Source organism: Gasterosteus aculeatus, chromosome 1, assembly GCF_964276395.1.
Source record: "Gasterosteus aculeatus chromosome 1, fGasAcu3.hap1.1, whole genome shotgun sequence".
In the NCBI taxonomy this organism is placed as follows: domain Eukaryota; kingdom Metazoa; phylum Chordata; class Actinopteri; order Perciformes; family Gasterosteidae; genus Gasterosteus; species Gasterosteus aculeatus.
In genome coordinates this window covers 26,500,288-26,527,519 of record NC_135688.1, presented here as the reverse complement: position 1 = coordinate 26,527,519, position 27,232 = coordinate 26,500,288, and the positions used below count along the sequence as shown (strand labels likewise).

General features: G+C 45.9%; 3 protein-coding genes across 7 annotated transcripts; 1 reads left to right on the top strand and 2 right to left on the bottom strand.

Moving 5' to 3' along the window:
* Positions 1–156: 156 nt before the first annotated feature.
* Positions 157–5,867, bottom strand: atg13 (ATG13 autophagy related 13 homolog (S. cerevisiae)). Of its 4 annotated transcripts, none has more exons than XM_040170714.2 (17): positions 5,654–5,865; positions 4,844–4,924; positions 4,577–4,657; positions 4,324–4,443; positions 4,059–4,105; positions 3,574–3,714; positions 3,441–3,481; positions 3,005–3,101; positions 2,769–2,876; positions 2,590–2,683; positions 2,334–2,432; positions 1,961–2,032; positions 1,642–1,860; positions 1,474–1,554; positions 1,286–1,393; positions 904–1,032; positions 157–826 (listed from the first exon to the last, which is right to left on the bottom strand). In XM_040170714.2, the coding sequence occupies exons 2-17, from the start codon at positions 4,910–4,912 to the stop codon at positions 749–751; spliced, it is 1,584 nt and encodes a 527-aa protein (XP_040026648.1). In that variant the 5' UTR covers positions 4,913–4,924; positions 5,654–5,865; the 3' UTR covers positions 157–748. The 4 variants fall into 4 exon arrangements, with proteins under 4 accessions (XP_040026648.1, XP_040026640.1, XP_040026668.1 ...); XM_040170706.2 differs by having other exon boundaries at positions 2,987–3,101; positions 5,654–5,844; XM_040170734.2 differs by lacking the exon at positions 2,334–2,432 and having other exon boundaries at positions 5,654–5,867.
* An 83-nt stretch (positions 5,868–5,950) lies between these two features.
* Positions 5,951–8,699, top strand: harbi1 (harbinger transposase derived 1). The gene is made up of 7 exons (XM_040170683.2): positions 5,951–6,081; positions 6,478–6,643; positions 6,721–6,923; positions 7,006–7,081; positions 7,176–7,383; positions 7,472–7,647; positions 7,761–8,699. The coding sequence occupies exons 2-7, from the start codon at positions 6,479–6,481 to the stop codon at positions 7,959–7,961; spliced, it is 1,029 nt and encodes a 342-aa protein (XP_040026617.2). The 5' UTR covers positions 5,951–6,081; position 6,478; the 3' UTR covers positions 7,962–8,699.
* creb3l1 (cAMP responsive element binding protein 3-like 1) lies at positions 8,062–26,468 on the bottom strand. 2 transcript variants are annotated; one of them, XM_040170661.2, is made up of 13 exons: positions 26,051–26,468; positions 20,206–20,341; positions 19,358–19,444; positions 15,259–15,413; positions 15,075–15,156; positions 14,601–14,800; positions 14,084–14,230; positions 13,862–13,920; positions 12,750–12,818; positions 11,097–11,199; positions 10,816–10,978; positions 10,509–10,674; positions 8,062–10,418 (listed from the first exon to the last, which is right to left on the bottom strand). In XM_040170661.2, the coding sequence occupies exons 1-13, from the start codon at positions 26,159–26,161 to the stop codon at positions 10,373–10,375; spliced, it is 1,524 nt and encodes a 507-aa protein (XP_040026595.2). In that variant the 5' UTR covers positions 26,162–26,468; the 3' UTR covers positions 8,062–10,372. The 2 variants fall into 2 exon arrangements, with proteins under 2 accessions (XP_040026595.2, XP_040026605.2); XM_040170671.2 differs by lacking the exon at positions 19,358–19,444 and having other exon boundaries at positions 26,051–26,452.
* Positions 26,469–27,232: the final 764 nt, after the last annotated feature.

Below are 27,232 nucleotides of genomic sequence, written 5' to 3'. Positions count from 1 at the left end.
TTTGATTTATTCTTTTTTTTTTCTTGCTAAAATCTACCCCAATCTCAATTGTAAAACATGATCGACAATCTGTTCTATCCTCTACATTTTCCTTATGGATGTAAAAGGGTATAAATACTGTGGTGTAACATGCATGTTGCATTTGACAAACACCAGTTTGAATAGAGCAGCCATGCTTTATTAGGACATGTAGAACAGCAAAGAAGTTTAAAGTAACCCTTTCAACCCAACCGTCAATTGTGAGCCGCAAGTGTTTCTCAGTTTTACAAATCTACATATGTATTCGGTTAATAAGCTCTGTGACCCAGTACATGAATTGGGGTTTTTCCACGTCTACAGCAATAATCTATTTCACTTATGTCCATTATGACCACTAAAGTTGGCTGTCTGAATCCCGAGACCAGCTGGGGTGGGTGAGGGGGGGGCGCTTCTGATACATTTCAGGTGAGAGGGGGACTTTTCAGAGGCGTGTCGTGTTTGGTGGGCCAATTATAGTGAGCTAGTTAAACAAATGGTATCACGTGTGCAGGTAGTCCAGGCGCTCTGAGGATCCATTATAATCCCGATTAAAGCATCACGTTCGGATTTAAATTAACTACCAGAGCAGAGAATATGGTATTTACAGAGCGGACAATTCACATTGCAATAGGGGGAGTTTAGCCTCACAGGACCGACTGTCTGCTTCTCCCTTCCTTCGTCTTTCCTGGTTAATTTTCATCCATCCAGTCTCTTCTCCGACGTCGTCCCTCTATTGGAGCATGTCCACAAAAGCGTCAAACTCGTCGATATTTTTCTCATAGACAGCAAGTTTCTCTGGCAGTGAGTCCTGTGGACAAGAGGGTAATGTGGTCTTTTTTTGTTTGTTACTGGTTTAAAGAGCTGTTTTTAAAACAAGTGTGTTACCAGGTCGTCGGCCATGGACTGGGAGCTGATGTGCAGCGAGAGGCTGGCTAGCTGGGGGGGGTTTTGAAACTCTCTGTAGAAGGTGCCCAGATCCATCGGCAGCAGGTCGTCTTTAGAGAAGGCCGGACGCTACACACAGAAGAAGAAGCGCTCCTTTCATTCTCAACGGCTCCAGAATTAGTTACTTATGACTAAAATAAAACCATGTATAAAGTAATTTGGATTTTATTCTGATGGCAGGCGACACTTCCAGACTTAATGCTAAGCTGCCTGGCTGCTTTCCTATTGACCTTTCCAAGCAGCAGTTCAGAATAAAGCACCGCTACGTGTTGAAATATGCATTAATGTTTTACCCCCAAGTGGAAAGCAAAGAAATACGCACAAAGTCGACCATGACAAAGTCGTCCTGCGGTCCCGATCCCTCGGAGTCTTGAGAATGGAGGCTGGCCTGCAGGGGTGAGGGGCAAGTGGGGGAGTCTGGAGGCTGCACCTAAAACGCGCAGTACAAACGTTTCAAAGGACACTCAAAGCATCACGCTGTATGAGGGGCATTTTGTACATGATATTCACCATGGGATCACTGTCCTCAGAGTCCAGGCCTCGAGGAGCGAACGCAGCAAACGGCAGGTCCAGACCGGCTGCTGTTTGTATCTGCACACACACACAGGCTTAAACTCTACACAAACAACCTGCAGCACATCCCCGACCTCACAGAACCCAATTCCCTTTGGTTCGTACCGGCGCGTTGGGTTTATTGACGAAGGCTCCGATCTTCCTGGTGAAGGCGTTCAGAGACTCCAACGGGTCGGAGGGGGAGGGCTGCTCGTCCCGCCTGCGGCCGCCGTTCTCGCCCGGCGTGTTGGCGACGTTCTCCGCCGCCAGATGCGCGTCGGCGCCGTGAGCGGGTTGGGCGGGGTTCGACGCGACCCCTCCGTGCTCCTTCCCAGCATGCAGCCCCTGAGGAGGAAGAGGAGCCGCTTTACAGCAGACCGAGTGGATCTGGAATTTGACTTCTCCAATAAATGCATCTGTGTTTTCCGAGTGGTTGGTGCATCACCTGGTTTGCAGCAGGGTGACCGAGCTCAGCAGCTCCTGCTTGAGGATGATACGATAATCTGGAGGCGTAAAGCTGGAGACGAGGGCGGGCAGAAAAGGAAGGCGGGGATTTGAATACACACTGCTTTTTCAGGGCGTCAAGAGTCACGCTCTTCAGATGGACAGTTTACTACGCGGCACAGATGAGACATCGTAACACTCTGGGCCGAGGTGAGCGATGAAGCATCACTACAGTCATACGTGACGATGAGAAAAACAATGAGGCAATTCTGACACACACACACACACACACACCAAGACAAATGAGTCAGCGGAATGATTCACAGTGCGTTTTGAGGTTGATTAAACAAACCCAGCGGCCAGTATAAACTCACAGTGTGAGTGACAAGTCCCGGAGCCAGAGGAAGCGGCAGACTGTCCAGCGGGAGGGGCTTAGACAGTTTAGAGGGCGAAGGACTCAGCGTGCACACACACTGAGAGCCGGCGCCCGGAACGACACACACAGAGATAAACACGATAAAAAGACGACAGGACAGAAAACGGGCAGAGAGAAAAAAGGGGAAGTGAAATAAAGAGCAGGTATGAAAATGGAGAGTATAAAGGAAGAGGCAGCAAACTGTGCCCTCTCACCTGTGAGGGGGGGGAGGTGGAGAAGGAGGTGGTGCAGACCTCCTGTGAATCCTGAACCCCCGCGTATGGTCCTCCGTCGTCATCATCCGGGGCTCTGAACACACATGAGTCATAAATGAGAAGAGGTCGCGACCCGACGGAACCTGCGGGTTTCGTTGCGCGCGGCTTGGCGTCGCTACCTGTAGTTGCAGGGATGTCCCATGTTGGCGGTGCGCGGGCCGCTGCCGGGAGGATCCACAAAGTGATCCACGATGATCCCCATGATCGGAGCCGAGCGCTCAAACTGCCTGCGGGGGGAGGGACAACATTTCAACAGCGTGCTGGTTATTGACTCGCTCGGACTTTGTCGAGCTAATGGTCATATTTTTGTTCAATGCCAAACCCGTGTTGCTTTTACATGTAGCGTGTCAGTGACCTGTTGGACATGAAGGCCAGGTTGGTGCGGTAGGCGCATGAAAGCGTGACCGTGCCGACCGGGGTGCCGACCACGCCGGCGCGCACGGTCTGAAAACCTCGGGAGACAAACGGCACGTTTCAGTGAGCAAACAGGTCCGCTTATGGAACGCACATATACGTATATGGACACACTACACAGGTTACTATTATTTTGTTTATCCAAAATATGATGTCGTCGGCCTCATATGTAACGATACAACTTGGCTGTGATAAGGAAAGTACTCTGAAAGGTCAAACGTGTTCTGGGGCCGTTAATTACCCGTTTTAAAAAAAAATTCACCTTAGTCTGTAAGGTTTTAAACATCATGCAGTTGCACCTCTGCGTAAACTTCCTACTGTTATGGATACGGTAAAGCACGTTGAGTGTTGATGCCAGTGGCGGCGTTCGCGGTTACCTTCTCCTAATCCACTCAGCTGGACTTCCCCGAAGTAAATCCTACACACGAGAGATGCAGAAACAAGACACGTCTCATTCACCGGTTATGGACAACGGGACGGATCAGATCAGAGCCGGTGGTTCATGCTCACCGGTATAATATGACGTAGTCGTGACCCTGCTTTCTGGATAGCTTGTAGGCAGGCGTTACTCTGGTGATGGCCAGCAGAGACTTGAGCAGGACAGACAGACGGTTGTAGACTGTATAGGACACCTTGATGTCTTTATCGCACCTGCAGCAGAGACAGAGACAAAATGACTCGTTAAAAATCAGCAGCGTGGCACTATTTCACATAGAAGGTAAGCCATTTATAATTCATTGATAACTCGAAGCATCAGACAGTAGCTGCTGGACGGGATTTGCTTTTTGTGCGGCTTCACTGGTCGGTTGCTCACGAAGCCGCTTAAACGCTTTCATAACGTTTTGGCAGAAATAAGCACAAGTGCAGCACGCGATAAAGTGAGGTAATCATGTGCATCCTGTGCAACTTCATAGAGGCACAGACACACTAAGAGCTTTGATAAACCTTTTACTTTTCCAATATGGCCATTGAAATAATTTCAGAAAACCACTCACTTTTCATTCATTTCCAGGCACCAAGTCTCCAACTCCATTGAGTCACCCTGAAGAGACAGGAGACACACACAAATATAAAAGATACATATATAGTTACATTTTTTTAATAAACAGAAGTAAATGACAGTACTATATGTTGTTGTCAACAGAGACCTTTCATTGTTAATTAACCTGATACCTGAAGTTATTTTTTGTTATATTTTAATAAAGTCCCTGCACTGTTTTGAAGCACAGGAGAGGATTGGCCTCTTTAGGGAGGTTTTACCTCTGACGTCTTGAGGGAGATCTCGACACACATGGAGCGCCCGATGCCGGGAAGTTGGCCGGCCAAAGCTTTCTTGGCTTCATGAGTCACCTCTGGGATGTCTTTGATGGCCAAATTAAACTGGAAGAAATAATAACATCTTTACGGAAAAAAACAATAACTGTCAAAGCCAGCTACACAGATGTGAAGAGCTACAGTGAACCCCAAATCTGAACAATAACCAAAGAGTAAAAGGAAGACTTTGTTATTTTACCCAATCAGAACCAGTAGGCGATGAAGACGAGCGAGTGCAGATCTTCTCACCAAGACGAGCTTGGACAATCACCTGGACTGTCTACACACAGGACATAAGAAACATTAGTGTCACCAGCAGGGGGGTTCGCCAAAGAAATATCAAATAAAACCAAACCCACAACGACAACACACCCAACACCTCAAAATGTCCCCTGGGAGACAGACAATCACAGAGGCTACGTTCGCATCGTATACTGGACACAGAAGCGCCTTTCTGGCTTTTTACCTTCAAGGCGAAGAACTTAATGAACTTGTCCAAGTCTTTTTTATCCTGGGGACTCAGGCCACTGTCCATGTTGTCAAGACCCTGTAATCAAAGAGCACAAACCTATAGAGACGAACACATCTCAAAGCAGCGGTTGTGATCCACTTCAAGCGATGACAAAACATTTGACACTTAACTTCAATTTGAATAACTATGGTTTCTGGCCAGGCCAACACACTCATTTTGCCACAGCATTTGAAATCACAATGAATCTAGTAGTATAGTCAAAAATACATTATAAATTATTATGAATAAATGTGAACTGTTTGTAAATATTTACACCCAACATTTAGTCTACAAAACTCAATAACAAAGTCAATTTGTCAAAACGTACATATTGAGTCCACATGCAAGCTTACTTTGCTATCTGCCAATATAATATTATAAACTGGCAGCATGTACAACACAATTTGGATTCTGCGTTAAACATTAACTTAACCTTCCTATCCGTAGACCATCTGTTAAATTAGAAGTGAGGCCTCCACTTCAGGTTCGGATGAAATTGTCCTGATAAATGTATTTGGAGGTCGGATTAACCGAAAACATGCGGACAACCGCCGGAAACGGTACACTACACCACCTGTGACATGTTGTTATAAAGTGCAACACCTTATTTTCGTGAACAATAACTTCACGTTAACGTTTCACAAAGGGGAGAAACGGCCACTGCATACGTGACTCACTGACCAACTGGCGTTAGCCTGTGGCTAATGCTAGTTAGCTAGCTACATTTCACGCACTTCAACGTCATGACATAACAGCAAAACTTACATTAGGCTTTTCCAGAGGAAGGTAGCTTCAATGATATACACGTTAATTTAGTAAATATTGCATGAGAAGCGGTGTTCCACGCACATTTAAACGCCGAATGCAGATGTAAACAACGTCAAAAGCGGCTGAGCTACTTTTCTGTTTATCTTCTCCATGTCGACGTGTTTGGATAGCAACACTTTCACAGCGGCACTTTCGTTCACACTGCTAATGTCTGGAAAATGCATATTTGTACATATAAATCAAATACAAAGACATATACTTCAAAAACATTGACAATATAGGTTTGAGTTATTAATTTAAAACGAATATCTGAACATAAGAAACATTCCCATTACTGTCGAATCTGTGAAGGTAAACCGAAAGATGGTTGTTCCTGGGGTTTGTTTAGGTGGTTAAGCTGCATGACTTCTGTGCCAATGCTAAAGGTAACTGTCCTTTTCTTAACTAAGAAAACAACATGTATTATCCTTTAATTTTCGCGTAGTGTAACGTAACAGCTATTTGTAGAGTCAACTCCACAAGCACGCATAACGTTTGCTGAAAATGGGAAAAGCTCGGTTGCCAGCTAGCTAGTTAGCGTCCTGGCTTTATTTGCATACAGGTTTTCTGTGCTGTTAACCTCGACCGTCCATCGGCAATATAACATTATAAAATAGAATAAATCTAGTACAATCCCTACAGTATACTAAAACATATGTCACACGCATTGGGGTTTTCAATTCATACAATCTTATAATCATCTTATAGAAATCGAATAGGACTACAACAAGCTTGCCATTGGCGCAAATTATTAATTGGTATTCATGTGTTTTTGCCCCCAGCATGGCCATCCCTATAGCCATCCTGGACTGTGATCTGCTCTTACATGGTCAAGGCCATAAGACCCTGGACCGCTTTGACCTGGGCGCCGTCCCGGACACTGTCCTCCTCTCGCAGTTTGGCTTCCCGAGGGAGTTTATTCTCTATCTGGTGGAATTACTAAGAGAGGTTAGTGTGTGCTCGTGCTACGTTTTTAATAATCTCATCCAGTTAACTGTCCATTTAAATGTGTTTCTGTGTTCCAGGCTCTCTGTAGACGCACACAGCGATCCAGAGCCATCAGTCCTGAGGTCCAGGTGTTGGCCGCGCTGGGCTTCTACACATCTGGCTCATTCCAGACATCTATGGGCGATACTATAGGGATCAGCCAGGCATCAATGTCGAGATGTGTATCTAACGTGACTAGAGCCCTGGTGGAGAAAGCTCCTCAGTTCATCACGTTCAACAGGTGTGTTACCATGCTGGATTATAGATGTAAACCAAAAGTTTGACATATTTCAATAACAGCAATATTTATGCTTCACATACAGAGATCCCTCCAGCACAGAGCAGTTTCAGAGGGTTGCAGGATTCCCAGGAGTCCTGGGGGTGCTGGACTACATTCAGGTGTACTACCTTATACTGTATTCTTAGAACTTCAAACACTTACACATGTACACACAGGACGGTCTAACTGACGCCGTGTTCCATTCGTCTCCAGGTCACTATCAAAGCTCCCAACAGCGAAGACTCATCATACGTGAACAAGAAGGGATTTCACTCCGTGGGCTGTCAGCTGGTTTGTGATGCCAGGGGATTGTTACTCAGCGCGGAGACACACTGGGCAGGAGGACTCAGAGACACGGATGTCTTAAAAAGATCTACTCTCCACAAACAGCTGCAGGAGTTAGAAGATGGTTGGCTGCTGGGTGAGCTGTGGTTTTTCAGCATTCACTGCACTACTTTAAGCCTGAAAAAAGGTCCCTGAAAGGAATAAAGTCTTATTCTGTTTCCAAGGGGACCGTCGCTACCCTCTAAGGAGGTGGTTGATGACCCCGGTAGACTGCCCTGAGTCCCCTGCAGAGTTTCAATACAACCTGGCCCACGCGGCTACACATGAGATAGTGGACCGGACCTTCAGAGCCATCCAGACCAGATTCCGATGTTTGGACGGCACCAAAGGATACTTACAGGTATTCTATTCTGCGCTGAGCTCACCTCTGCTTGTAAAATGAAATGAAAACGCACACAGAGATCAGCAGGGTTCTGTCGGCCGGCTATCTCGTCTCCTCTCCTGTCCCCGCAGTATTCTCCGGAGAGAAGCTCGTCCATCCTGCTGGCCTGCTGCGTCCTTCACAACGCCTCCCTGCAGTCCGGGTTAGACGCCTGGACTCTGGAGAGAACCGACCCGCTAGAGCAGCCCGAGAGCCTCGAACAGAGACCCGAGGACCGCGACAGCCAGGCGGAGGACCTGCGAAAACAGCTAATAGTCAAACACTTCAGCTGAAAGGCGGGTCGAAAGGAAAACAGGACTTAAATATATTTCTTTTTTTAAACAAATGACATGAAAGTTGTCATTTGAAGCCAGAAAGTACACAGACACGGTGTTGCTGATGCAGGTTTTTTATATTTTGCTTTTTTCTACTCTACGGACTACACTAAGATAACATAGTTGTATATGGAGGAACATGCAAGACGCTATACAACAAACCAAGACAACGTTGAAACCAAACACATTTGAAATAACTTGAGTTCCTGGAAAGCGCTTGATTATTTCTGCTCAAACATATTCATGAAGACGTCAGAATAATCAAGAGCTCCCCGTTTTACAACAATTTGAACTGTGTGAGCTGCTGTGTTATCAAAGTTTTTTTACAAGTGGAAAAGTTCCCCTCGCTTTTTTGGCAACCCCCCTTCCCTTACTCTTTACACATACTTTCCCCAAAAATCAAACAATTCTATCAATTGTTTTTCTTTCGAAGTGCTTCCACAGGTTAATATCTTGGACTTTGTCACAGTAAAACAACAACAAGGCCCTTATTTACAACAACTGCACATTAGGTCGTCATTATTTATGTACAACGGTGCTTGTAGACTGTTTTGGGGGAGAATGACTGGACGTCTGTTCTACGGCTGCAGTCACATGATGTTTTTACACAGTTTGAGGGACACACAATCGAACGGATAAAGTGGTGAATGAGGAAAAACGTAACTTTAAAAAAAAATAAAAAAGAATTTCTGAGTATTTGATCATTCTGAATCGTAATTATTTAATTTACTGGTTCAATTGATTATTTTTTTCTTTTCTCACATTGTCGGACTCGTGGTAAAGACTAACTGTCCCAGCGTTCCTTCAAATTGTGGAGATAACAAAGCTAGTGGTGATTTAGTTCCTGGAATGTATAAGTCCCCTGATTGGCTTCATCAATATATACACACTTTCTACAATAAATACAACATACACTGCTGTCACATGAGCCCATTCAACATCCATGTTGAGATGTTTCCTCCGCTGCTTCATTTGAGTCAATAGTTTTAATCTATGACAGGAAATTATCTAAATAATGTCTGTTTGGATTATTTAAAATCCTGCAGGTTATTTGTGATTTGGTTGTTTAGATTGGATTCAGTTAAATTGTACAAGCTAATGACATTTTTTAATTCATGAGGGGACAAAAGTTCTTCATGCGACAGCAGTGAAACATAAACACTGTATTACAGTTAAAAGACACAAAGTTTTACACTCCATGAAACAGCATGTCAACTACACATGTAAAACTTCATCATCCTAAATGCAAAAACACACCGTACAATTACTTTTTTTTTTCTTGCATAAAATAAATATGCTCTTTTTTTGATGCTCTGAATATATTATAAGTTGTATTTTTTTTTTTTTGTAAACATTATTTAGAAAAACAGAACAAGACAATGGCAAACTTAACTTTTGAAAACACGTTCAGTATTAATTTTTTTGTTGCATAAATAAAATATGCTCTTTTTTTGATGCTGCAAATATATTACATATGCAATTTTTGATTCCATAAAAATACTTTTATGTCATGTTTCCCAACCTCTGTCTGGACCCCTTTAACGGCCCCTTGAAGATACTGAATTTGGATGCAGAAAATTTAATTTAAAATAATATATTTACGTTTCCAGGGTTACAGCTTTAAGGCCAACTCGGTCTATATTTCTGAAGTGGAAGGCACTTTTAAAATGGTACAGCTTTCTTTTAGAAGGATGACTTCATGATTTAGTTTTTTTTTTTACTCGATTACCCGTCTAGACGGACAGAAAATGAATCACGAAAAGTACAAACTCTCTAGTTCTATGTGAAGATGGATTGATTCATCGCAAAAATGTCCAAACTAATCACTAGTTGCAGCCCTTAGTCGACATACGGTATTTGACTGGTTAAAAAAATAAAATGGCCTAAGTAAAACACAATCTCCCACAGTGAAGGTCCGCCAAGTATCCATATACATGTGTTCTCAACAGGTGCAAGTGTGTATAGCTCTGTGTTGCCCATTAAGACCACAAAAGCTCTTTTTTTGTGCTAAATATCAGGTCTGTCACGTTGAGATGAGATAAAACTCTTTTGGCAAAGGTCCACTAGTTTGCACTGATATTTTTGTTAACATGCTACAAATAGCTTCTGTATTCTTTTAAGTTTATATTGTATCTCTAAAATATTCTGCATTAATTGTTTCAACTCAATATTAATAGATGCTATATTTGAATGCATAAAAGTTGAAATTGCAATCAGAGGGCCCCTTTAAAATCAAGCATCTGAGGTGTGGCAGAGCTGTCGTGGCTTTGGAGCATTCAGGGATCGCTCATCCGGACTCTGGTCCAGTTTGACTGAGGAATCTTCGGCCTGTTTCAGGGGTCAGAGGTCAGAGGTTGTGGGAGGACTCGTCAGGCGGCGTCAGAGGACGCGGAAACCCCTTCTGGTTTTGTTTCTCTGGTGGCGAGACAAAAGAGGCACTCTGTTGATGCCAAACAGGACAACAGAAGTTCTTTTACACTGAGAGAGCGCGCACATATTTCCCACCTGCGGTCGGACTCGGGCCCGGTCGTCCGATTGCCGCCGTGGGCGTCCTCGGTGTATCGGCCCGCGTGGACGGCGCCGTCTGACTGTAGCCGCCCCTCTTCTGCTGCTACAGAAATCTCCTCCAAAGGAGCCCCCTCGTTATAGAAGAGCAGGCTGCGGGAACGAACTGCAACGCAACACAAGTCGTTTTTTCTTTAGATTGTACTGAACCTGGGAGGAGGGGATGGGGGGGGGGGGGGGGTGGAATCATTGGCTCCTGGGGAAAGTTTCTGACAAATGCATGAGGTTGAATAATGTGTAGACTTACCCTGACTGGTGGTGTAAAGGTCCGCCGAAGGCAGTGGGGATGGGGAGGAGGGACGTGGGGGGGAGGAGGATGAAGACAGAGAGGAGGTGTGAGTGAGCAAGGAGAGGGGGGAGAGGCAGGGGGAGAAGGAGCCCAGCACCAGGACGAAACACACGGCCACCATCTGCACGCAGAAGAAGAAACAAGCTCCATCCACCTGTGTCCTTCTCTTGAATGGAACATTCGATTCGACACAGTCGAGAGGTTAATCAACACCCTTTAATAAAAAAAATGACATTTACCATGAGGCATGTCCCGGTTTGAGTAGAGGCCATTTTACAGGAGCGGGGCATGATCTTTCCTGACACCAAAGATTGAAGCTTCTGGAGCTGCTGAAGGAGAGACCTAAAGAGACGGAAACAGATGCATGAAAGAAGGAGGAGGACAAAAGATTCAAGGAACGGCTGAGGATCTCTTTCCCCGAACTTCCCCCGGGAGGAAGTCACCTTTTCTTTCCCTGCAGGAAATTCCTCTCCTAAGCGGAGGGGAGCAAAGAGATCAGCAGAGTTGGACGTACCAGTGACACCAGCAGAATCAAGTGTCTCGGTGGGATCTGGAGAGCAGGGTCCCGATGGTACGAGCCGGCGGCGGCTGCGAGGACCCACTCTGACCACCGGGGGGAGATAGAGGGCCGCATTCTGCTGGGAACCGGGCCCTTCGTGAGGTCACCGGGGTTGCCGGCTGTATTAAAATGATTTTGGGACGATGCTGACCAGCGTCACTTACACTCACTCCCTCTGGGGCTCTGACGTGAAACCACTGGGATTAACCGTTTCAATGATGGTTAATCATTACAGGTCAGGCGGGTTGACTCTGTGAGGGTTGTTTGTGTGTGTTTGTGTGTAAATAATCAGCACAAGAATGGAAAATTCAGAAGAAATTATTACATAAATCCAATTTTCTGCTGTTCAGGGGAGCTAGGCTAGCAGTTTTCCCCTGCTTCCAGTGTTTATGCTAAGCTAGGGCACATTTTAAATTACTATCAATGTGACTCTGCAAAGAAAGTCCGGCTTGAGATCTTTTAATACATATTTGATATTCCTTGGAGGGGAGGGGTCATTTTTGTATGACAAATAAGTTTGTGTTGGAGAACAAAACGACCACTAATACCTGCACTTGGGGGGATTTGTAGAAATGACAGGCTTAAATTAGGTTCACTTGTTTAGAAAAACTCTTTTTTTAGCCCGGCATACATTCTGGACTTTAAGTGAGAGTGAGCAAGCTGACTCATGTTCCCCAGTTTGTGCCAACTCATTGTTCCTTTATGTGGTGGTTTAACATATTCATCAGTGTGTGTGTGTGTGTGTGTGTGGTGGGAAGGGAGGGGGTTGCCTTCCATGATGAAAGCTACTGTTAACTCTCAGCTGTAATGACAGGCTCAAGCCGCCACAGGCAGACAGACACAGAGACGGAGACAGACCCCCCCCCTCCCCTCAACCGCCACACCCACCCACCCACCCGCTCCTGGATCATAACAAATCGGTTTCATATTGTCGTAATAACAGAGGAGCAGGGGGAGCCTGCACTTTGCTCACTGAGCAGACAAATTTATGATAGGACTCCTGTGACTCCCTCAGAGTGACGCGCTGCACGTGAGCTGCAGGAGGTTCTTAACATCAGTATGAGCTCCACACGACATGACTTACGGCTCGTGCTGCTCGCAGATACGGTGATCGTTTCTCCCGAAGGGGAGGTCAGAGGGGAGGTCAGGGGGGAGGTGCGCCCCGCTGCCACACGGATCACACAAACCTCATCGTATCCTTTGCAGACGTGCCGCTACTCTCAGTTACGATCATCTAAACTTCATTACGAGAACGTCAGGTGCGGTTTTGTCTGTAACACTATTGTTAGCTGGCCTGTGTGTGTGTGTGTGTGTGTGTGTATGTGAGCCTCACCTGTTTGCCGTCTCCAGGTTTTCTACTTTTATCCACAGGTCGCTGTTTTCTGACGTGTAGCCCTCCACCCTGACAGACACACACACACACAGGTGATGTTAATTTAATGATGCTTTAAATGACATTTCTCGACAAAGCTGAATTGCACAAAGCATTTTACTTGAGAAATATGGCGCCATCTTCACATGTTGCACGCTATCTAACCATGTTGACAGTTAAATTCGCCCCGTCGATCGTATTTTGCTCAGAAAGACGGATGAGCGGGATGTTCTCTCCCTCCTGCTAGTCTATCCATCCAGTCTGCTGGTTCATCTAATATCCACTGATCATCTTCTCCATGCTGTTACCCATAATCCCCCTGATCTCCACCTGTGTGTTGGGTCTGAATACGGCTCATTCACACAAGTTCCTTTCAGCAAAGTCGTCCTGCTGTTTTCACCGCGGAGACCATCCAATAATCCCGTCCTCGTGTCCAAAGATGGACGCGAGGAAACAACAATTTCGATTTTCACACACACTTCTTTGTCCCCTGTCGGGAATTCAGGTGATTCAGTCCAAAGAACTCAACTCTCCCCGCGTTAATCGGGTTGAATAGGACATGCTGTCGCCACCTGTGCGAACCTCTTTGTGTACTTTGTGCTCAGAAATGAGGCGTCACATATTTTCACCTCTCGTTCCCTCTCCCTGTCAGCGAATCCCCCCCATGCGTTCAGCAGGTGACCGGAGTCCTGTCGCTACGACAGCTCGGCAAAGTGGGAGAAAAAATGCATTTATTCCTTGTGTGGATGGATAAATGTAAGCAGGTGGTTTAACATGATTCGGGTTGAAATAACGGTAATAATGCAGCAGCTGCACATTTATTCAAAGATTTAGTTTCGATTCAAATCACAAAGATCCGAACAAAACAGCTGAACACTTTGAAAGGAAAAATCCATTTAAATGAATGATGGATGTTTCTCCTCCAATATTTGGTAAAGACAGAATCTCGCAATAGTTGTGACCTCTTTTAGACTATGGCATATGAAAAAAAGGAAAATAAAAAATATTAAGCTAAACCAAAAAGGAGTGGAGGAATGGAAACATGGGGACAAAGAGGTTTTTCCGAGGCTTACTTCTTCTCCAGACATTCCACGTACTCTTTCTTCTTCCTCCGACTCTCCTGAGCGGAGATCTGCGTCGAAAAACAGAAAAACATCAATATGATCCGACCTTTCTTAGTGCTACACACCCAGTTAAGTGATTTCGGATGGCGCCTCAAACACTTTGTTTATTAATCAATAAGGATTTGTTTTTCCAAATGAAATGTTCTGAACACAGACAGGATGAAGGGTTACCTTGTTTTTAATCTTCCGTCGGACCCTCTTCAGCGCCTTTTCCTCGCTCTTCGTGAGAGGCAGCTTGTTGGGCACTGGGTAACCCTCGGCAACCAGGGTCCTCTTCTCTTCTTCTGTCAGCAGGAGGGGTCCTGAACCCTGCAGCTTCTGCACGACAACACAGAGCACTTTGTCAATATATTTAGTCAACAACCCTTGTCAACAACCTATGTTTTGAGAAAATGGCCTTAAGGCATTTATTACATTGTGGCATTCAAACAAATGTGAATCATGTCAGAAAATGTGCAGAATCAGACGGACAAAGCCGAACACTGAATTGATCCGATTGAATGAACCGTCCGACTGATTTAACCTCCTGATGGCAGCTAGTTCACACACTAAAAACACAAGCCACTACATATTAATTCCACATCGGTCATAAAACACTTTTGTTCTGTCCAATCCGTGTGGGAAAATAATGCCTGAGAGAGCATAGAATTAAGCTTAAAAGATGATGGCGTTGTGCTCCTTCACTTACATGTGGGGCAGTGAGGAGAGGTGAGGAAGAGATGGCTGTGGAAGAGATGGAGGAGGAGGAGGAGGCCCGACCTCCTGGCCTCTGTTGTGGTTGAGGAGAAGACGGTGGCAGGGGGAGGTGTGGGGAGGACGGAGGCAGGGAGCCGTCGCTGTCGCCGTGGTTACTGCTGGGAGGGGTGGGCGGGAGCTGGAGCGCATCGTCTGAAAGGAGAGGGGAGCGGGGATTGAGGGAGTGATTCCACTATAAACTCCCCTTTCTTTGACCACTGAGACAACTTGGCATACGCTGATGCAGAGAATAGGTCCAGATGCATTGATTCATTCTGAAATCTCAAACGTTGCATAGATGGAGAGATGCAGGCTGGTTGGTTGATTTGGTTTGCTTTATCAAATTGGTTTGCTTTTTTTGGGTATTGGACGCATTTGTGTGACTTGACCAGTGATACCACTGTAACGTGTGTGTGTGTGTGCGTACCGCTGGGCAGGCTGAGGTACTGTCCGGTCTCTTTGGGTTCATCTTTGATGGCGACTGGCTTCCCGCTGTCTTGGCCGGGCTCCTGCAGAGAAACACAGCGACAAACCGAACCGCTGGTGAACGCTGCCCTCAAACTAACCAGCCCACAACAGCGGTGTCAATCTTCTACCGGAGGGATGCTAACCGTGCGTTTCCATGGCGACCCTCTGTGCGGGGGTGCGGGGCTTAATATGAGCGGCGGGCCTTCCAGAGGCTGAGGGTCTAACCTTTGACCCACATCGGGCTCCTCTTGCTTCACCAAGATGGCCGAGAGGTCCTGACTGAAGCTCCACTCGAACTCTGGAGGGAGAAAAAAAAAGAAAACACACCACCAAATCATCAAGAAGCCAAGAAAAGTGTACTTTTGAATGAACGAGAGAGACCTTCAGGGAGGTCTTCCAAGAGGAAGTAACTGGTGGCTTCTAAATCTCACTTTCAAAGAGCTTCCTCAAAACATTTGAACGCTTCCTGACAGAACTGGTTATTACAGAACGCTGGACGACGTCGCTCCGGCAACTGCGGTGCATAATTTGTCTCCAGTGAGTGAGTTTTCTACCCTGAAATAAAAAGATGGGCTGACCCGACAACTCCTGAGAAAAGAAACGGCTGCCTTTAAACACCGCAGAAATTACGCAGAGTCGAGTGCAATTTAAAAAAGTAAAAAAACCCAACTAGGACATGCATAAGAGCATCTCACAGGTACTGCGTTGTTTAGTCTACTGCCAGCTGCAAAAGGTATTTTAGAGACATAACTACCACTGCGGGGCTGCAGCAAAACTGGTCACAAGTACTAATGGTACTCCCGGTGTCCTCTGACAAACCAAAGCTCACTCTCTGGTCACATCTCTGTGATGTTTGGGTTTTATTAAAGATGCAATTCAGCTGTTTTGTTTGAGCCGATTGTATTAATCAGTGACTTTATGGAAGTGAAATACTGAATCCTCAGGGATCCTTTCTTAAAAGATGACCTTTCTACGATGATGCAGAGTCCACCAGAGGTGAATGTTGTATGTGGGCTTTTAATTAAGGCCCTTTCAAAAGGTGAGCTGATTCTGCTGCAAACAGTCTGCACAAAAATGACTATTACTTGAGATTTAGATTAGATCATATTATTGGTGGCGTTTAGTAACAAAAAAAAAGGAGCAGCAGGTAGAGAGGGAGGTGTGTGAGTCAGCATTTTTACATTTCAGAATAAAACACGACATGATGTTTGCCACAACACACACACAGACACACACCTCCCATGGTGTATGGAAAGAGAGCAGTAGCAGTTTAACAAGTACGTGTGCATGTGTGTGTGTGTGTGTGTGTGCTCGTTCCAGGAGTGAACGTCCTTTTAATCACCTCCTGGTTTCCTAGCAACACGTCTGCTGGCAAAATGCTAGGAAGTTTACAAGCCAAGTGTGCCGGCGAGGCGGCAGAGAGCTTCATCAGGAAACATCAGGACAGCAGAAAACTAAACACACCTACCGATTATACCTGGACTAGGCAGCGCGTTATTAGCACTTATTTGAGGAAATTGTACTTTGTTATTGTGGCTTTGGGTAAGAGCGTCAGCTAAATGAAAGGTGTGAATATACAACGCTATAAAAAAGAGAAAAGCAACAAATCCTCATGTTTGAGAAGCTTGACAATTGAATTGAAGATAGTTGCCGAGAGTAGAAAAGTTGACTGACTAGTCTTCACTGACTCCAAATCTAACCAGATATAACACACGGTGACGTTTCAGGGACACGGGTTACCAAGATATCAATAATAATGCTAAATATTGTCAGGACAACCTACCGCGGCTACGCGTCGTCAAGATATGCACCACTACTCGTCGACCTCCGTGGACCTTCGATATTTTTATTTCTCATTGATGGCGAGATCTGAAATCCCTGATATCCCATTTAAATGAGTTGGTGGTGCGATGTGCGTTCGTTTTTGGGGGGCTTAGGGAGGTTTCCACCCACGTTGCTCTTCATAAGTAGGACCCTCAGAGGCGTCTCCTAATGAGGCCCGTCCCGCTGCTAGTCTGGCCCTCGTTAGGGCCGCTGCCCTCGTTAAGCCGGGGCTTGATCGGAGGCCCCCGACCACCGTCTCTTAATGGAGACCAGAAGCTGCCGGCCAATGCGCAGGAAGGTCGTGCATTTGTGTGGTTGAAAAGAAGACATTTATTGATTGTTTTTCTTAATTGCTTTACAGTTGTTCACACCGTGTTTCTCTTATCTTTCCCTCCTATCACCATAGTCATACTTCATACACAGAAAAAAATAATTTCCGTGTCACTGCTGATTCAAACATAACAGCAGGAAAAAGGACAAATTCAAATTTGAGCAAAGTACAATTTTAGTTGTATTATTCATTTGTTTGTTTGTGTTAAACATAAGATGCTGCGGATGAAAGTAATGAAGTGAAACCTGACCCTCCCCTCTAACCTCTTTATGGGATCTCTTTGGATGCTGCTCATAAAGGACAGTCTGTCTATGAGGCCAGTAAACCCAGGTAAGAAACCCTATCGCAGCGTAGCGGCTAATGACCAAAGGTTGCTGGCAGTCACAGGGGGCTAACGCAGGAGAGCTGGCGACGGCGTTTGATCACAGCGGGACGGCAACGTTATTGAAACAATAGATTGGCGCGACACAGCAGGCGGTCCTGTAAAAAGCACGCGGCACCTCCTTGACTGGATGAGAGCAACAGGCTGAGAAGCGGAGGGAGGCTGAGAGTCTTTGAGAGAACCTCTCACCAGGGTTAAAGGAAACCGCTTGGTTGCCTAGAAATGGTCTTAAACGCTCTGGTGTTGCAAGAAAGAAAGATGGCGACGACCAAGGGACCAGTGGGCGCCACTGATCCACTTGGGATTCGCAGTCAAGAATCAATGATCCCAAATGACAGAACCTTTGATTCTTCTACTACAACTGATAGACTTTCTTAGATGTCTGTCTAGCTGCGACTGGCTGAACCGTCTGCAGCCGCGACGGTCTTGTCAAAATACGTCTCGTGTCAAAGTGGCAGCTGAGAGTCCTGCTGTTTCGGTAGAAAATGTGATCAAAGCAGAGTGCTGAATTTAAAAGACATCGAGTTCTGCATCGTCGCATCTGAGAGCAGAGCGGCGCTCAACGGGATGAGCATCAAGTGCAGAAGGTACGACAGAATCTTGACACAAATTATAAAAGAATAAATGAGAATAAACCCAATTTGTTTATTCATTATCACCTTTTCCTTGTTGTATAATTTAAGGTGCGAGTGTCCCTGGGGAAAAGCTTCAGCCCTGCTGGAGACCTTGTGGTGCTTCAAATACTTTTATCCAAGCTTTGTAGAACAGATGCAGGTTGTGAAATGCATGTTGGATAACGTATGACATGTATGACATAAACTAGGCTTCAACTAGGCTGAAGTGGATTTAAATAAATACGATTGTGTGTGTGTGTGTGTGTGTGTGTGTGTGTGTGTGTGTGTGTTCTGCAGCAACACATGGAGGCAATGAAGAAGAAACTATTTATATATATAAATACACACACACACTCACACACACACACATTGCATTTGACTGTAAAAACAACATGTATTGAACTTGTTGGAGTCCTATTTTACTTTTTCAGTCTGGTTTCATTTTAATGTCTCTAAGAGAGCAAAATATGAGTTATGTTTATATTCTAGCTCAGAGCATTTCAGTGGAAACATTAGAGTGTTTTTCTTTTTATATACGAGATGTCATTTTTCTTTGGTATTTCGGAAATCCAGGTTGTCTGATATCAATGCCGATAAACTGGATTAATTGGATTAGAAAGAAAAATAGGAGCAAAGAAATAGAAAACAGAAGTAAGCCAGTGAGGAAGATATAGATAGTAAAGAGAGAGAGAGATAGATAACCTGACCAAAAAGAGTTTCCGCTGGCTTCGGCTGAAGCTGCAGACTCAAAACCATATGCTTGTCATAGCGCCTGTGTGTGTGTCTCTGTGTGTGTGTGTTAGGTGGGCAGGGCTTAGCTGGAGGAGAGCTGCTCAGACAGGGATCCTGCAGCTCAGAAAGCAGGATCCCTGGGACAAATGGAGCGCAGACGGCCGTGAGAGAGACAGGTGGGGACAGTGAGAGAGACAGGCAGGGGAGGGACACACAGGTGGAGCTCATATCATGTGACAGACGGTTGTTTTGAGCCAATCAGAGTGTGAGGAACCAGACTTCAGCAGAGCTTCGACTGGCTGCAGGTTTTCCTAAATAGTTTAAACTACGATCACTTTGGAAGGAATAGGACGACCTACCAGACTCATGGTCCATTTTGATTGACAGGGCTGGGCTCTGGGGGGCGGAGTCTTCGCTTAAAGAGTAGCTGTGCTCTGCTTGAATATCTGTGAGGTTCAAAAGCCCTTTTTCAGACATGGAAAAGGAAACATCGCTGTGCTCGTCAAGCTGTTGAATAAGTGGCCTCCGTTTGAGACACGGGTGTCCGTTTTCTAAATGTTCCTCGCGGCTCTATTCGCACATATCTTTTAAATAACTTTCTCCAATCATTTTCATCAGACTTAGGAACCTACCATTACGATAACTAATGAGGCCTATTTGCACAGCGTGAGACTCTCGTAGGAGCTCGTCCAGCTGTGTGCCGGCACAGACCCGTCACTGGGAGCCAGGTGAGGGTTAGACGTGCTGTGTGCGTTTCCGTCTGGTTGAGAAACATGAGCTTTGGAAGTCACAGACTTTGGCAACAGACACCGGCTCCCGCGTGGTAGAAGATAGCTTCTATCGGGAAGACGAGCCGCAGTTTTAGCTTTTTGAATCCAACCGATAAAAGAGATTTTTCCAGCTGCACTGCTGGAGGTCATCGGGGGAAGGTCCGAAGGTCGTCCAAATGTGACGTTTAGCTAAAGAGAGGGAAACTCTGGTGCTGCGGTTTGGGCTTGTAAAGGGTTTAACCAACCAACATTTACCTGCTGTGAGATTTTTATAGTTACATTGGAAATAACTGGGAACTTTGGAGAGAACAAACCGCAGTGATCCAACCCCGGGAGCTGTTGTATTGGACTTTTTGTGCGATTCCTTTTATTTGTTAAAAAAGGAAAGCGGTATGTATATTGTGCGAATGACTTTTCATAATGAAAGCAGAGCTGACCTGGGCTGCTGTCCTCTACGTCCATGTGTAAAGGTGAAGGCCTGTCCGCCAGGAGGGGCCGCTCTAATAGGTGGTCCTCGAAAAAACTGCTGAATAATTCGCTGCTGAAGTCGTCCATCTGGTCACCTGAGAAAGGCTGGGAAACGTGGAGAGACAAACGGGGACAGAAAGGGTATTCTATTCAGTAATATAAGGGTTTTCCAAAAAGTGCTTTACGTTAGTGGGAGAGACAGCTTTCCTACTTCTTAAGAACCTTTTTTTTTGACAACCGGGCTGTTTTGTAACGAAAAGCTGATGTTGTGAGACGCACTTGGATACACTCAGCACATGTGGACATCATGATTTGTCAACGCGAGGTGTCCACAAGACACGGGACTATTTGCATTCCGTCTTCCGCCCGAGTCACCGGAGGACGAGTCAGTCAATGGGAAACAGCATCGATGAATTCATCTTCAGTCTGCATGAGTCACCCAGCTAGGAGATGATGTTCTGGGAGCCTGGGACAGCATGGTGCTCTGATTTGACCGGTTTTAACACACACACACACACACACACACACACACACAATATGAGTCACCCTGGTCTTGAGCAAACATGCACAAAGTAGTGCGAAGCAAACACACACACGCACACACACACACACACACACAGATGGGTTGGAAACACGGGTGAACGCCGCTTGGAAGATTCTCAGACAGACACAGCGGCCGAAGTAACTTCATTTTGTTAATTTAACGAAAAATACAAAAATAGATTCAGGTGTCATATTCAAGTAAATTAACTCCAAAAAAAATGACCCAAGTGGTTTATATTGGTCCAGTGGCACCAATAAAGACCCAACCCGTAATAAATATGGAGCTGAATTAGAGCTCTTGGAGTCAATAGAGGAAGTAGAGGGGGTTTTGCACCCTACCCATCAAGCCCCTTAAATAAAACATCGTATTGTTTGATTTAGTCAAACGGTTTGAAACATTTCAGAGCGAGTTTCAGCCAGCAATGGGATTTAATTGGCTTCGTGCCACCATTACTTGCTGCTATTAGTGTCCATCAGTGCAGCTGGACCGAGGGGAGTGAGGAGAAGGAGGAGGAAGATGAAAGAGAGTAAACAGACAAACCGCTTTGTACTGGACGTATGACTCGTGGGAATTTTCACATAATATAATTTAAACACTCAGACCTTCACGCGTGCATCATCCCTCTATGTGTGTGCGTGTGCTCATGAGGTCCGGCGTGTGTGTGGTGAGACTGCGGGACACATGCAGCTGTCTGATGCTCCATGTGAACACACACAGATGGTAGACGTGCACACGGTGGGTAAAATAACAGAAGCACAAGGCCTGCTGAGGTTTTGAAACCCGACCGCGAGCCATGTCGCGTTCTCTTATTCATGCAATTCGGTCGTCACAAACGAACCGAAGCCGACTTGCGCTCCGTGAAGGCTTTTATTTTGAAAGGAAGCGCACGTCAGAGCAGTCAGCGTGAATGCTCACTCGTTCATAAACAAATAAGGAACGGCGATGCTGACGGAGGCTTTTGTGAGGACTCTGACCCCGGACCCACTATGCCGGGGGTCAAAGTTCAAGGCCTAGTCGTCCCTTTCCTAGTTCCACCTTTAGCCGATGATACAGCTCTCACGTTCCACGGGTAGCTCCACCTGCTCAAGGCGTGACGCCCGTGTCGCCTGGTGGCAGATGTTTTTCTCACACGTTCAGCTATTCCACCTGATAACATCTCCTCCTCTTAGGCGTGTACGGACCGTTTAGTTGACTTCATGTCGTTCTGCCTCCCCGTGTCGATGAGAACGGCACCTGGTAAGTCAAGTCAACGCGAACAATCCAGGATAGATTTAGTATTCAATGTTTTTGTGGGTATTTTCATGTCTTTTTGAGATGCACCTCAAGCCACCCTGCAGCTTACAGGTTTACATTGTAAGAAAAATCCCCAGCGGAAAAAAGGGGGGGAAGGAAACATCCACCTGTCGCTGTGTTTGTCGGACAGGCCGAGGGTATATCGGCCTTATTGTGTGTGCAGATAAAACCACGTTATTTTCTCCCCACAACAAACTGACAGGAGGAAAAGGTCAACATTCAGCGCTGATGCAAACCCGCATCACACCTGCCCCACCTGACATTTATCAGCGGCAAATGTTATGTTGAAACACACACACAGGGAGAATAAACTCTGTGATTGTTGTTGCGAGGACGGGAGAGAGCGGCCCGTGTGGGAGCAGCTGCAGCCGGCGTGACCGGGGGAGCCTTTCATTACCCGGACCCTCTCCGCCGGGGGAAAAATTAATCCCCAGCGGGAGAAAAACACCGTTACGAAGCACTTGATGGCGTTTAAAGCTCCTTTCAGCGGCGCTGTGTCATTAGTGGAGAGGGGGGGGGGGGGATAAAAGCAGGAAGAGACTTCATCACGCCTATAATTACCACTGCTGCCTTTCAATTGGAGGCCTCACTGACCGACCCCCCACCCCCCCCTTCCCCGTCCGATACAGTGATGAGGGGAACCAGAGGGAGGAACTGAGATTTGATGTAGTTATGGCATGAAGGGGGCAGTGGGAACCATCGGAAACTCCTCTGAAATATCGTGAAAAGGCCAAAAGGGAATTATGCCGTAAAAAACATTTTTTCTCACCATAAGTCAAAGTCCAGACTTCACGTGCCAACCGTATTAGTAGTGGCTGAGTTGGTTTTGCCTGTTGCAGTTGATTTAATACGTCTTGGCGTGTGATTCTCTGCCGGGCCGTTTATAAAGATCCATCCCAGTGCGTCTACGAGAGGGATTCAGTTCAGCAGATCAATGCCGCCGTAAACTAAAAGATGGTAGTTAATTTGACTTCCCCCCGTGAAACGTCCCGCATCCGGGCGGCAGGGAAACGCTCCTTCACGTTAGACAGCTCTTCCTCTCGCCATGAATTCACTTTCCCCAAAGTTATTACATTTTAGTGCAATAGCTCAACGTTGGGGCCATATCGTGAATAGTGCAGCGACGCCTGGGGAGCATTCGTTTCACGCTCTTGTCAATAGATGAACGAACTCCGTCCATCACGGTCAGAAGCTTCCTAAAACACAAAGAATCCCACAAAGTGTGACTGGAAATGCTCTGAGAAGAACATGGGGGACAGTTCATCTATCGCTCGATTGATTGATTGGTGCTTGTTTTATGCTTGCAAATTGAATATCTCTTAGTTCGGACTAAGACTGCACGATTTCTTTAATACACGTGAAAGAAAGAAGAAGTCTAATGATGGGAAACATTACAGCGTGCGGTGGAGGGGGATCGAAGGCCATGTCAAGTATTCAGGATTTGAGTCCATCGAAAGACTTCTCCACTGCTTTCGTTTACAATGAAATTCAACCAAAGGACCACATGGCTGGTTGAGACGGATACTTTTTGCAGCCTAAAATGAACCAGTGAGAGACCTGAAGACATCGTGTCATTATCCCCTCACACCGCAGATAAGAAAACGCCAATGTCCTCTCCGCTGTATTTGGCCTCATGTGGGGACGTGCGGCTGCAGCGGCTCCGCTGTGTTTGGCTTCACTTGAAGCCGAGAGAGCAGCGAGCCGAGGTTACCGCATGTGTGTGTGTGTGTGTGTGTGTGTGTGTTAAGATTTCAAGGGAACTCAGCTATAGTTCATCTCAGTAGAACAGTAGAAGAGGAGTTTTCCTCCTCTTTCTCGCTCTCTCACACACACACACACACACACATAGTGCTGCATGCCTGCTCACATTCCATCAGGCAGCTCGGCGGCCAATAGGCAGCCAGCATGCAAATGAGGTGGGCGTGTCCTTCTAAGAGCTGGAGTGCAGGGTCTGAATGGAGAGTAGATTAGAATAGAATAGACAAGAGAGAACAGAAATAGAATACAAAATGTGCGAGAAAAGCATTACAAGTAGAGGACAGAGAGCCCAAATATTCTATTTGACTCGACCGATACATTTTTCTACAAGAGATAAAATAGAAAATAATCAAATAGATTCACCCACAACTTTGTACACATATGTGTAAATTCACGCGTGTCCGCTGAATTAAATTAGTACATGCCATTAAAAAAGATGAATCTGTCATGATTGCAATTCCCCTGAACCCAAATGCAATGCTTTGTCAGTCCAACTGTACAAGATTATTCAATTTGCAATGATGCAAAAGTGTTTCTGCGTAAAAAAGAAGAAGAATCTCAGCAATACATTTTAAAATGTTCTGCCAATCGTCACCTTTCTTCAGCAGTAAGTCGAATAAGTGCAAAGTGTTTTGTTAGGCGCCGCTCGACTGAGCTCCTCCACCTCGTTAGGAGTCTCCATACGTGGTTAACGAGGTCGTCCATGCACGGCCCTTTACGCTCCGATCAAATGGCTCAGTGAACACGATGCACGAATTCAACCGGAGCCAAGTGATATTCACACACATTAGGATTTGTGACGCATAAAAACTCATGGTTGGATTTTCTGCCTCTCTCTGCCCGGATTCTCTCCCCCCTCTTCATCTTTACACAGAACTTGACGCTGAAGAAGATTCTCAGATAGTTTGGCTTGAACTCAATCCTTCATCCGGTTCTGCTCTTTTTTTAGATATCAAATGTGCAGCCATTGGCCACTCAGCCTATACTTTCCTCCCAACAATAAAACCCGCTAACCAACAATGGGTGAAATGACAACATGTGAGTTATGCGTGGAGATGAACCAACACCCATCCTGCAGTTTCTTTCAGCTCTCTCGGAGCGTCATTGCGTCTTCCTGCCCCTTGTCTTGGCTTCACGCCTCACAAACCATGCTGCTAGCTCAGCTAGCCGCTGACAGGAAGGAGGTCCCCCATCCATCACCAGCACCACAGAGCGCAGATTAAGGGACAGATCAGAATACGGACGAGCGCGGCATGTTGCAGCACAGCTACTCAGCCGTCCTCTCTCGTGTCCTCAGTGGTGCGGCCCAGCCACAGCGGAGTGGACTACTTTATTTAGAACAGGGGCGGGGGGTTTAAACCACGAGCAGACGGCTGGGCTGACTCACTGGCTGGAATAGAGGTCTGCTTTGAAAAAAAAAATGTAAAAAAATATTTGAAAAAACAAAAGCCGCAGCGACACAGACAAGAAAAAGGAGTATGCCTTTTTCTTTTTGTGGCCCTGGGAGATGACACTGGGAGCGGTTGCATCGGAGAACCTGCTGTTTTTGGGGATGAGGAGAGAGCATCCGTGACAACAGGTGGTTTGAAATAAAAGGGGGGCGGGGGGCTGGTGGATTTAGAGAGGAGACAGAACTGCCCTCAGTATAAGCAGGTGTTTCTGCTGCAGCACTGAGCTGGTTGGAGAAGATACGACTAAAAGGGATCCACAGGTTGCAACTGTCTCGTATGCACTTTGTCGGAGTTCAGATGACGGAAAGTTTTGTTTTGTCTGACCAGCAGCCGTGAAAAAACCAACGACATTAATTGAAGACTAATGGAGACAAATATAGACAATCACGGTGCACTTCAGTCAATTGTCAAGTCTCTCTTTCTCGCTCACACACACGCACACGCACGCATGCACGCGCACACACGCAGGTAACTCGGCAGCCTGTGTCGGTTTTCCCGGTCGCGCATAGTGGTCAGCACAACTACAGTAAACACACGCAAACGCACGCACGCACGGCGCAAGTTAAAACGCCCCGGATGTTAGTCAGGACCTGTCCACACCTGCACCGCCCTCCGGAGGTCCGGCTCCGGGCGGAACGGCCAGCGGAGGTGCGTTTGATTTGTGGGAATGGCAAGCCGAACCGGAGAAGCTTGACGTTGTATGAACATTAAAGAGACTGAGGACTCGCACGTGTAGAACAGAGGCTTAAAAAGGCGACGTCCACTCACCACGTTAGTGAGGAAATCTCCGTCGGTGAGCTCCTCCAGGTCCAACAGGTTGGTGCCGCCGGCCGGATAGAGTCTGTCAGCTGTCAGGCTGTCTAGGATGGACTCCATCATGACTGCGTTCAGCTGGGCTCTCTGGACTGCTCGCAAAATCTCAAACCCAACTCATTCAAAATGCGGCAGTTTTTTTCTTTCTCTTTTTTTTTTTGTCGTCGTCAAACGAGCCGCCGCGTGCCGTCTTCGTACTCCAGCCCGTTTTATTGACACCGCCTCGGGCGTGAAGCGCGAGTCCCACCGCTGCTTTCTTTTTGGGGGGCAAACTTGAAAAGAAAATCTCGAAAATTCCCATCCGAGACGCAGCTGTCCATCCAGCTGTGCGCGCTGCCTCTCTGACGCGTCATGAATAAGCAGGGAAGCCCCGCCCCCTCCCCCCGGGCTCGAGTTACGCTCAAAACAGGAACGATGCTATATTTTTAAAACGTTAATATATATTATTAGTATTTTTTCATCATATATTTAAGTACAATTTGTATGTACTTCTACCTAATACTTCTACTTCACTACATTTCAACCACAAAACCCAATGCTTTATTATATTAATTATATTATATCAATAATAATATTTCAGTTACTACATATGACCGTTTGTTTAGCCATTTTGCATACCGAGTTTTTTTTACATTTCATTCTAAATTTTCCACTGGATGCATAATACTTTAACTTAAGTCAGAAGGTTTGAATGCAGTTTGACAGGTTTCTTTCCATTTACTTAAGTAAATGCTAAAAGAATTGCTGGGGATTGTGTTGTCTACAAATCGGTGGACTAACATGTCCCGCTCACCGGTTAGTCTGGAGAAGCATTACCGCTTTATCTTCTCATCTTATTGGTGCTTAATCAACTTTAATCAGCCTGGGTAAGTGACCTTTAAGAAGCCGTGTTTGGTCCATTTCGGTTATGTGCCCTGTATGACTCCCTGAGACATTTATAAGGAACTGAGGCCTCGTTAACGTAATAAGTTCAACCTGGGCTTTTCTTGATATGACAAGACCAAATGTCAATGAAAAGGTCAACAACTGGCGATTTTACCAGTTACCCTCTTTAGGTCAGAGGGAGTCACTTAATTGTGTTTATATTTGTACAATTAAAATGAAATAAGACAATAAAAACAAGTTGAATGTTTTTGC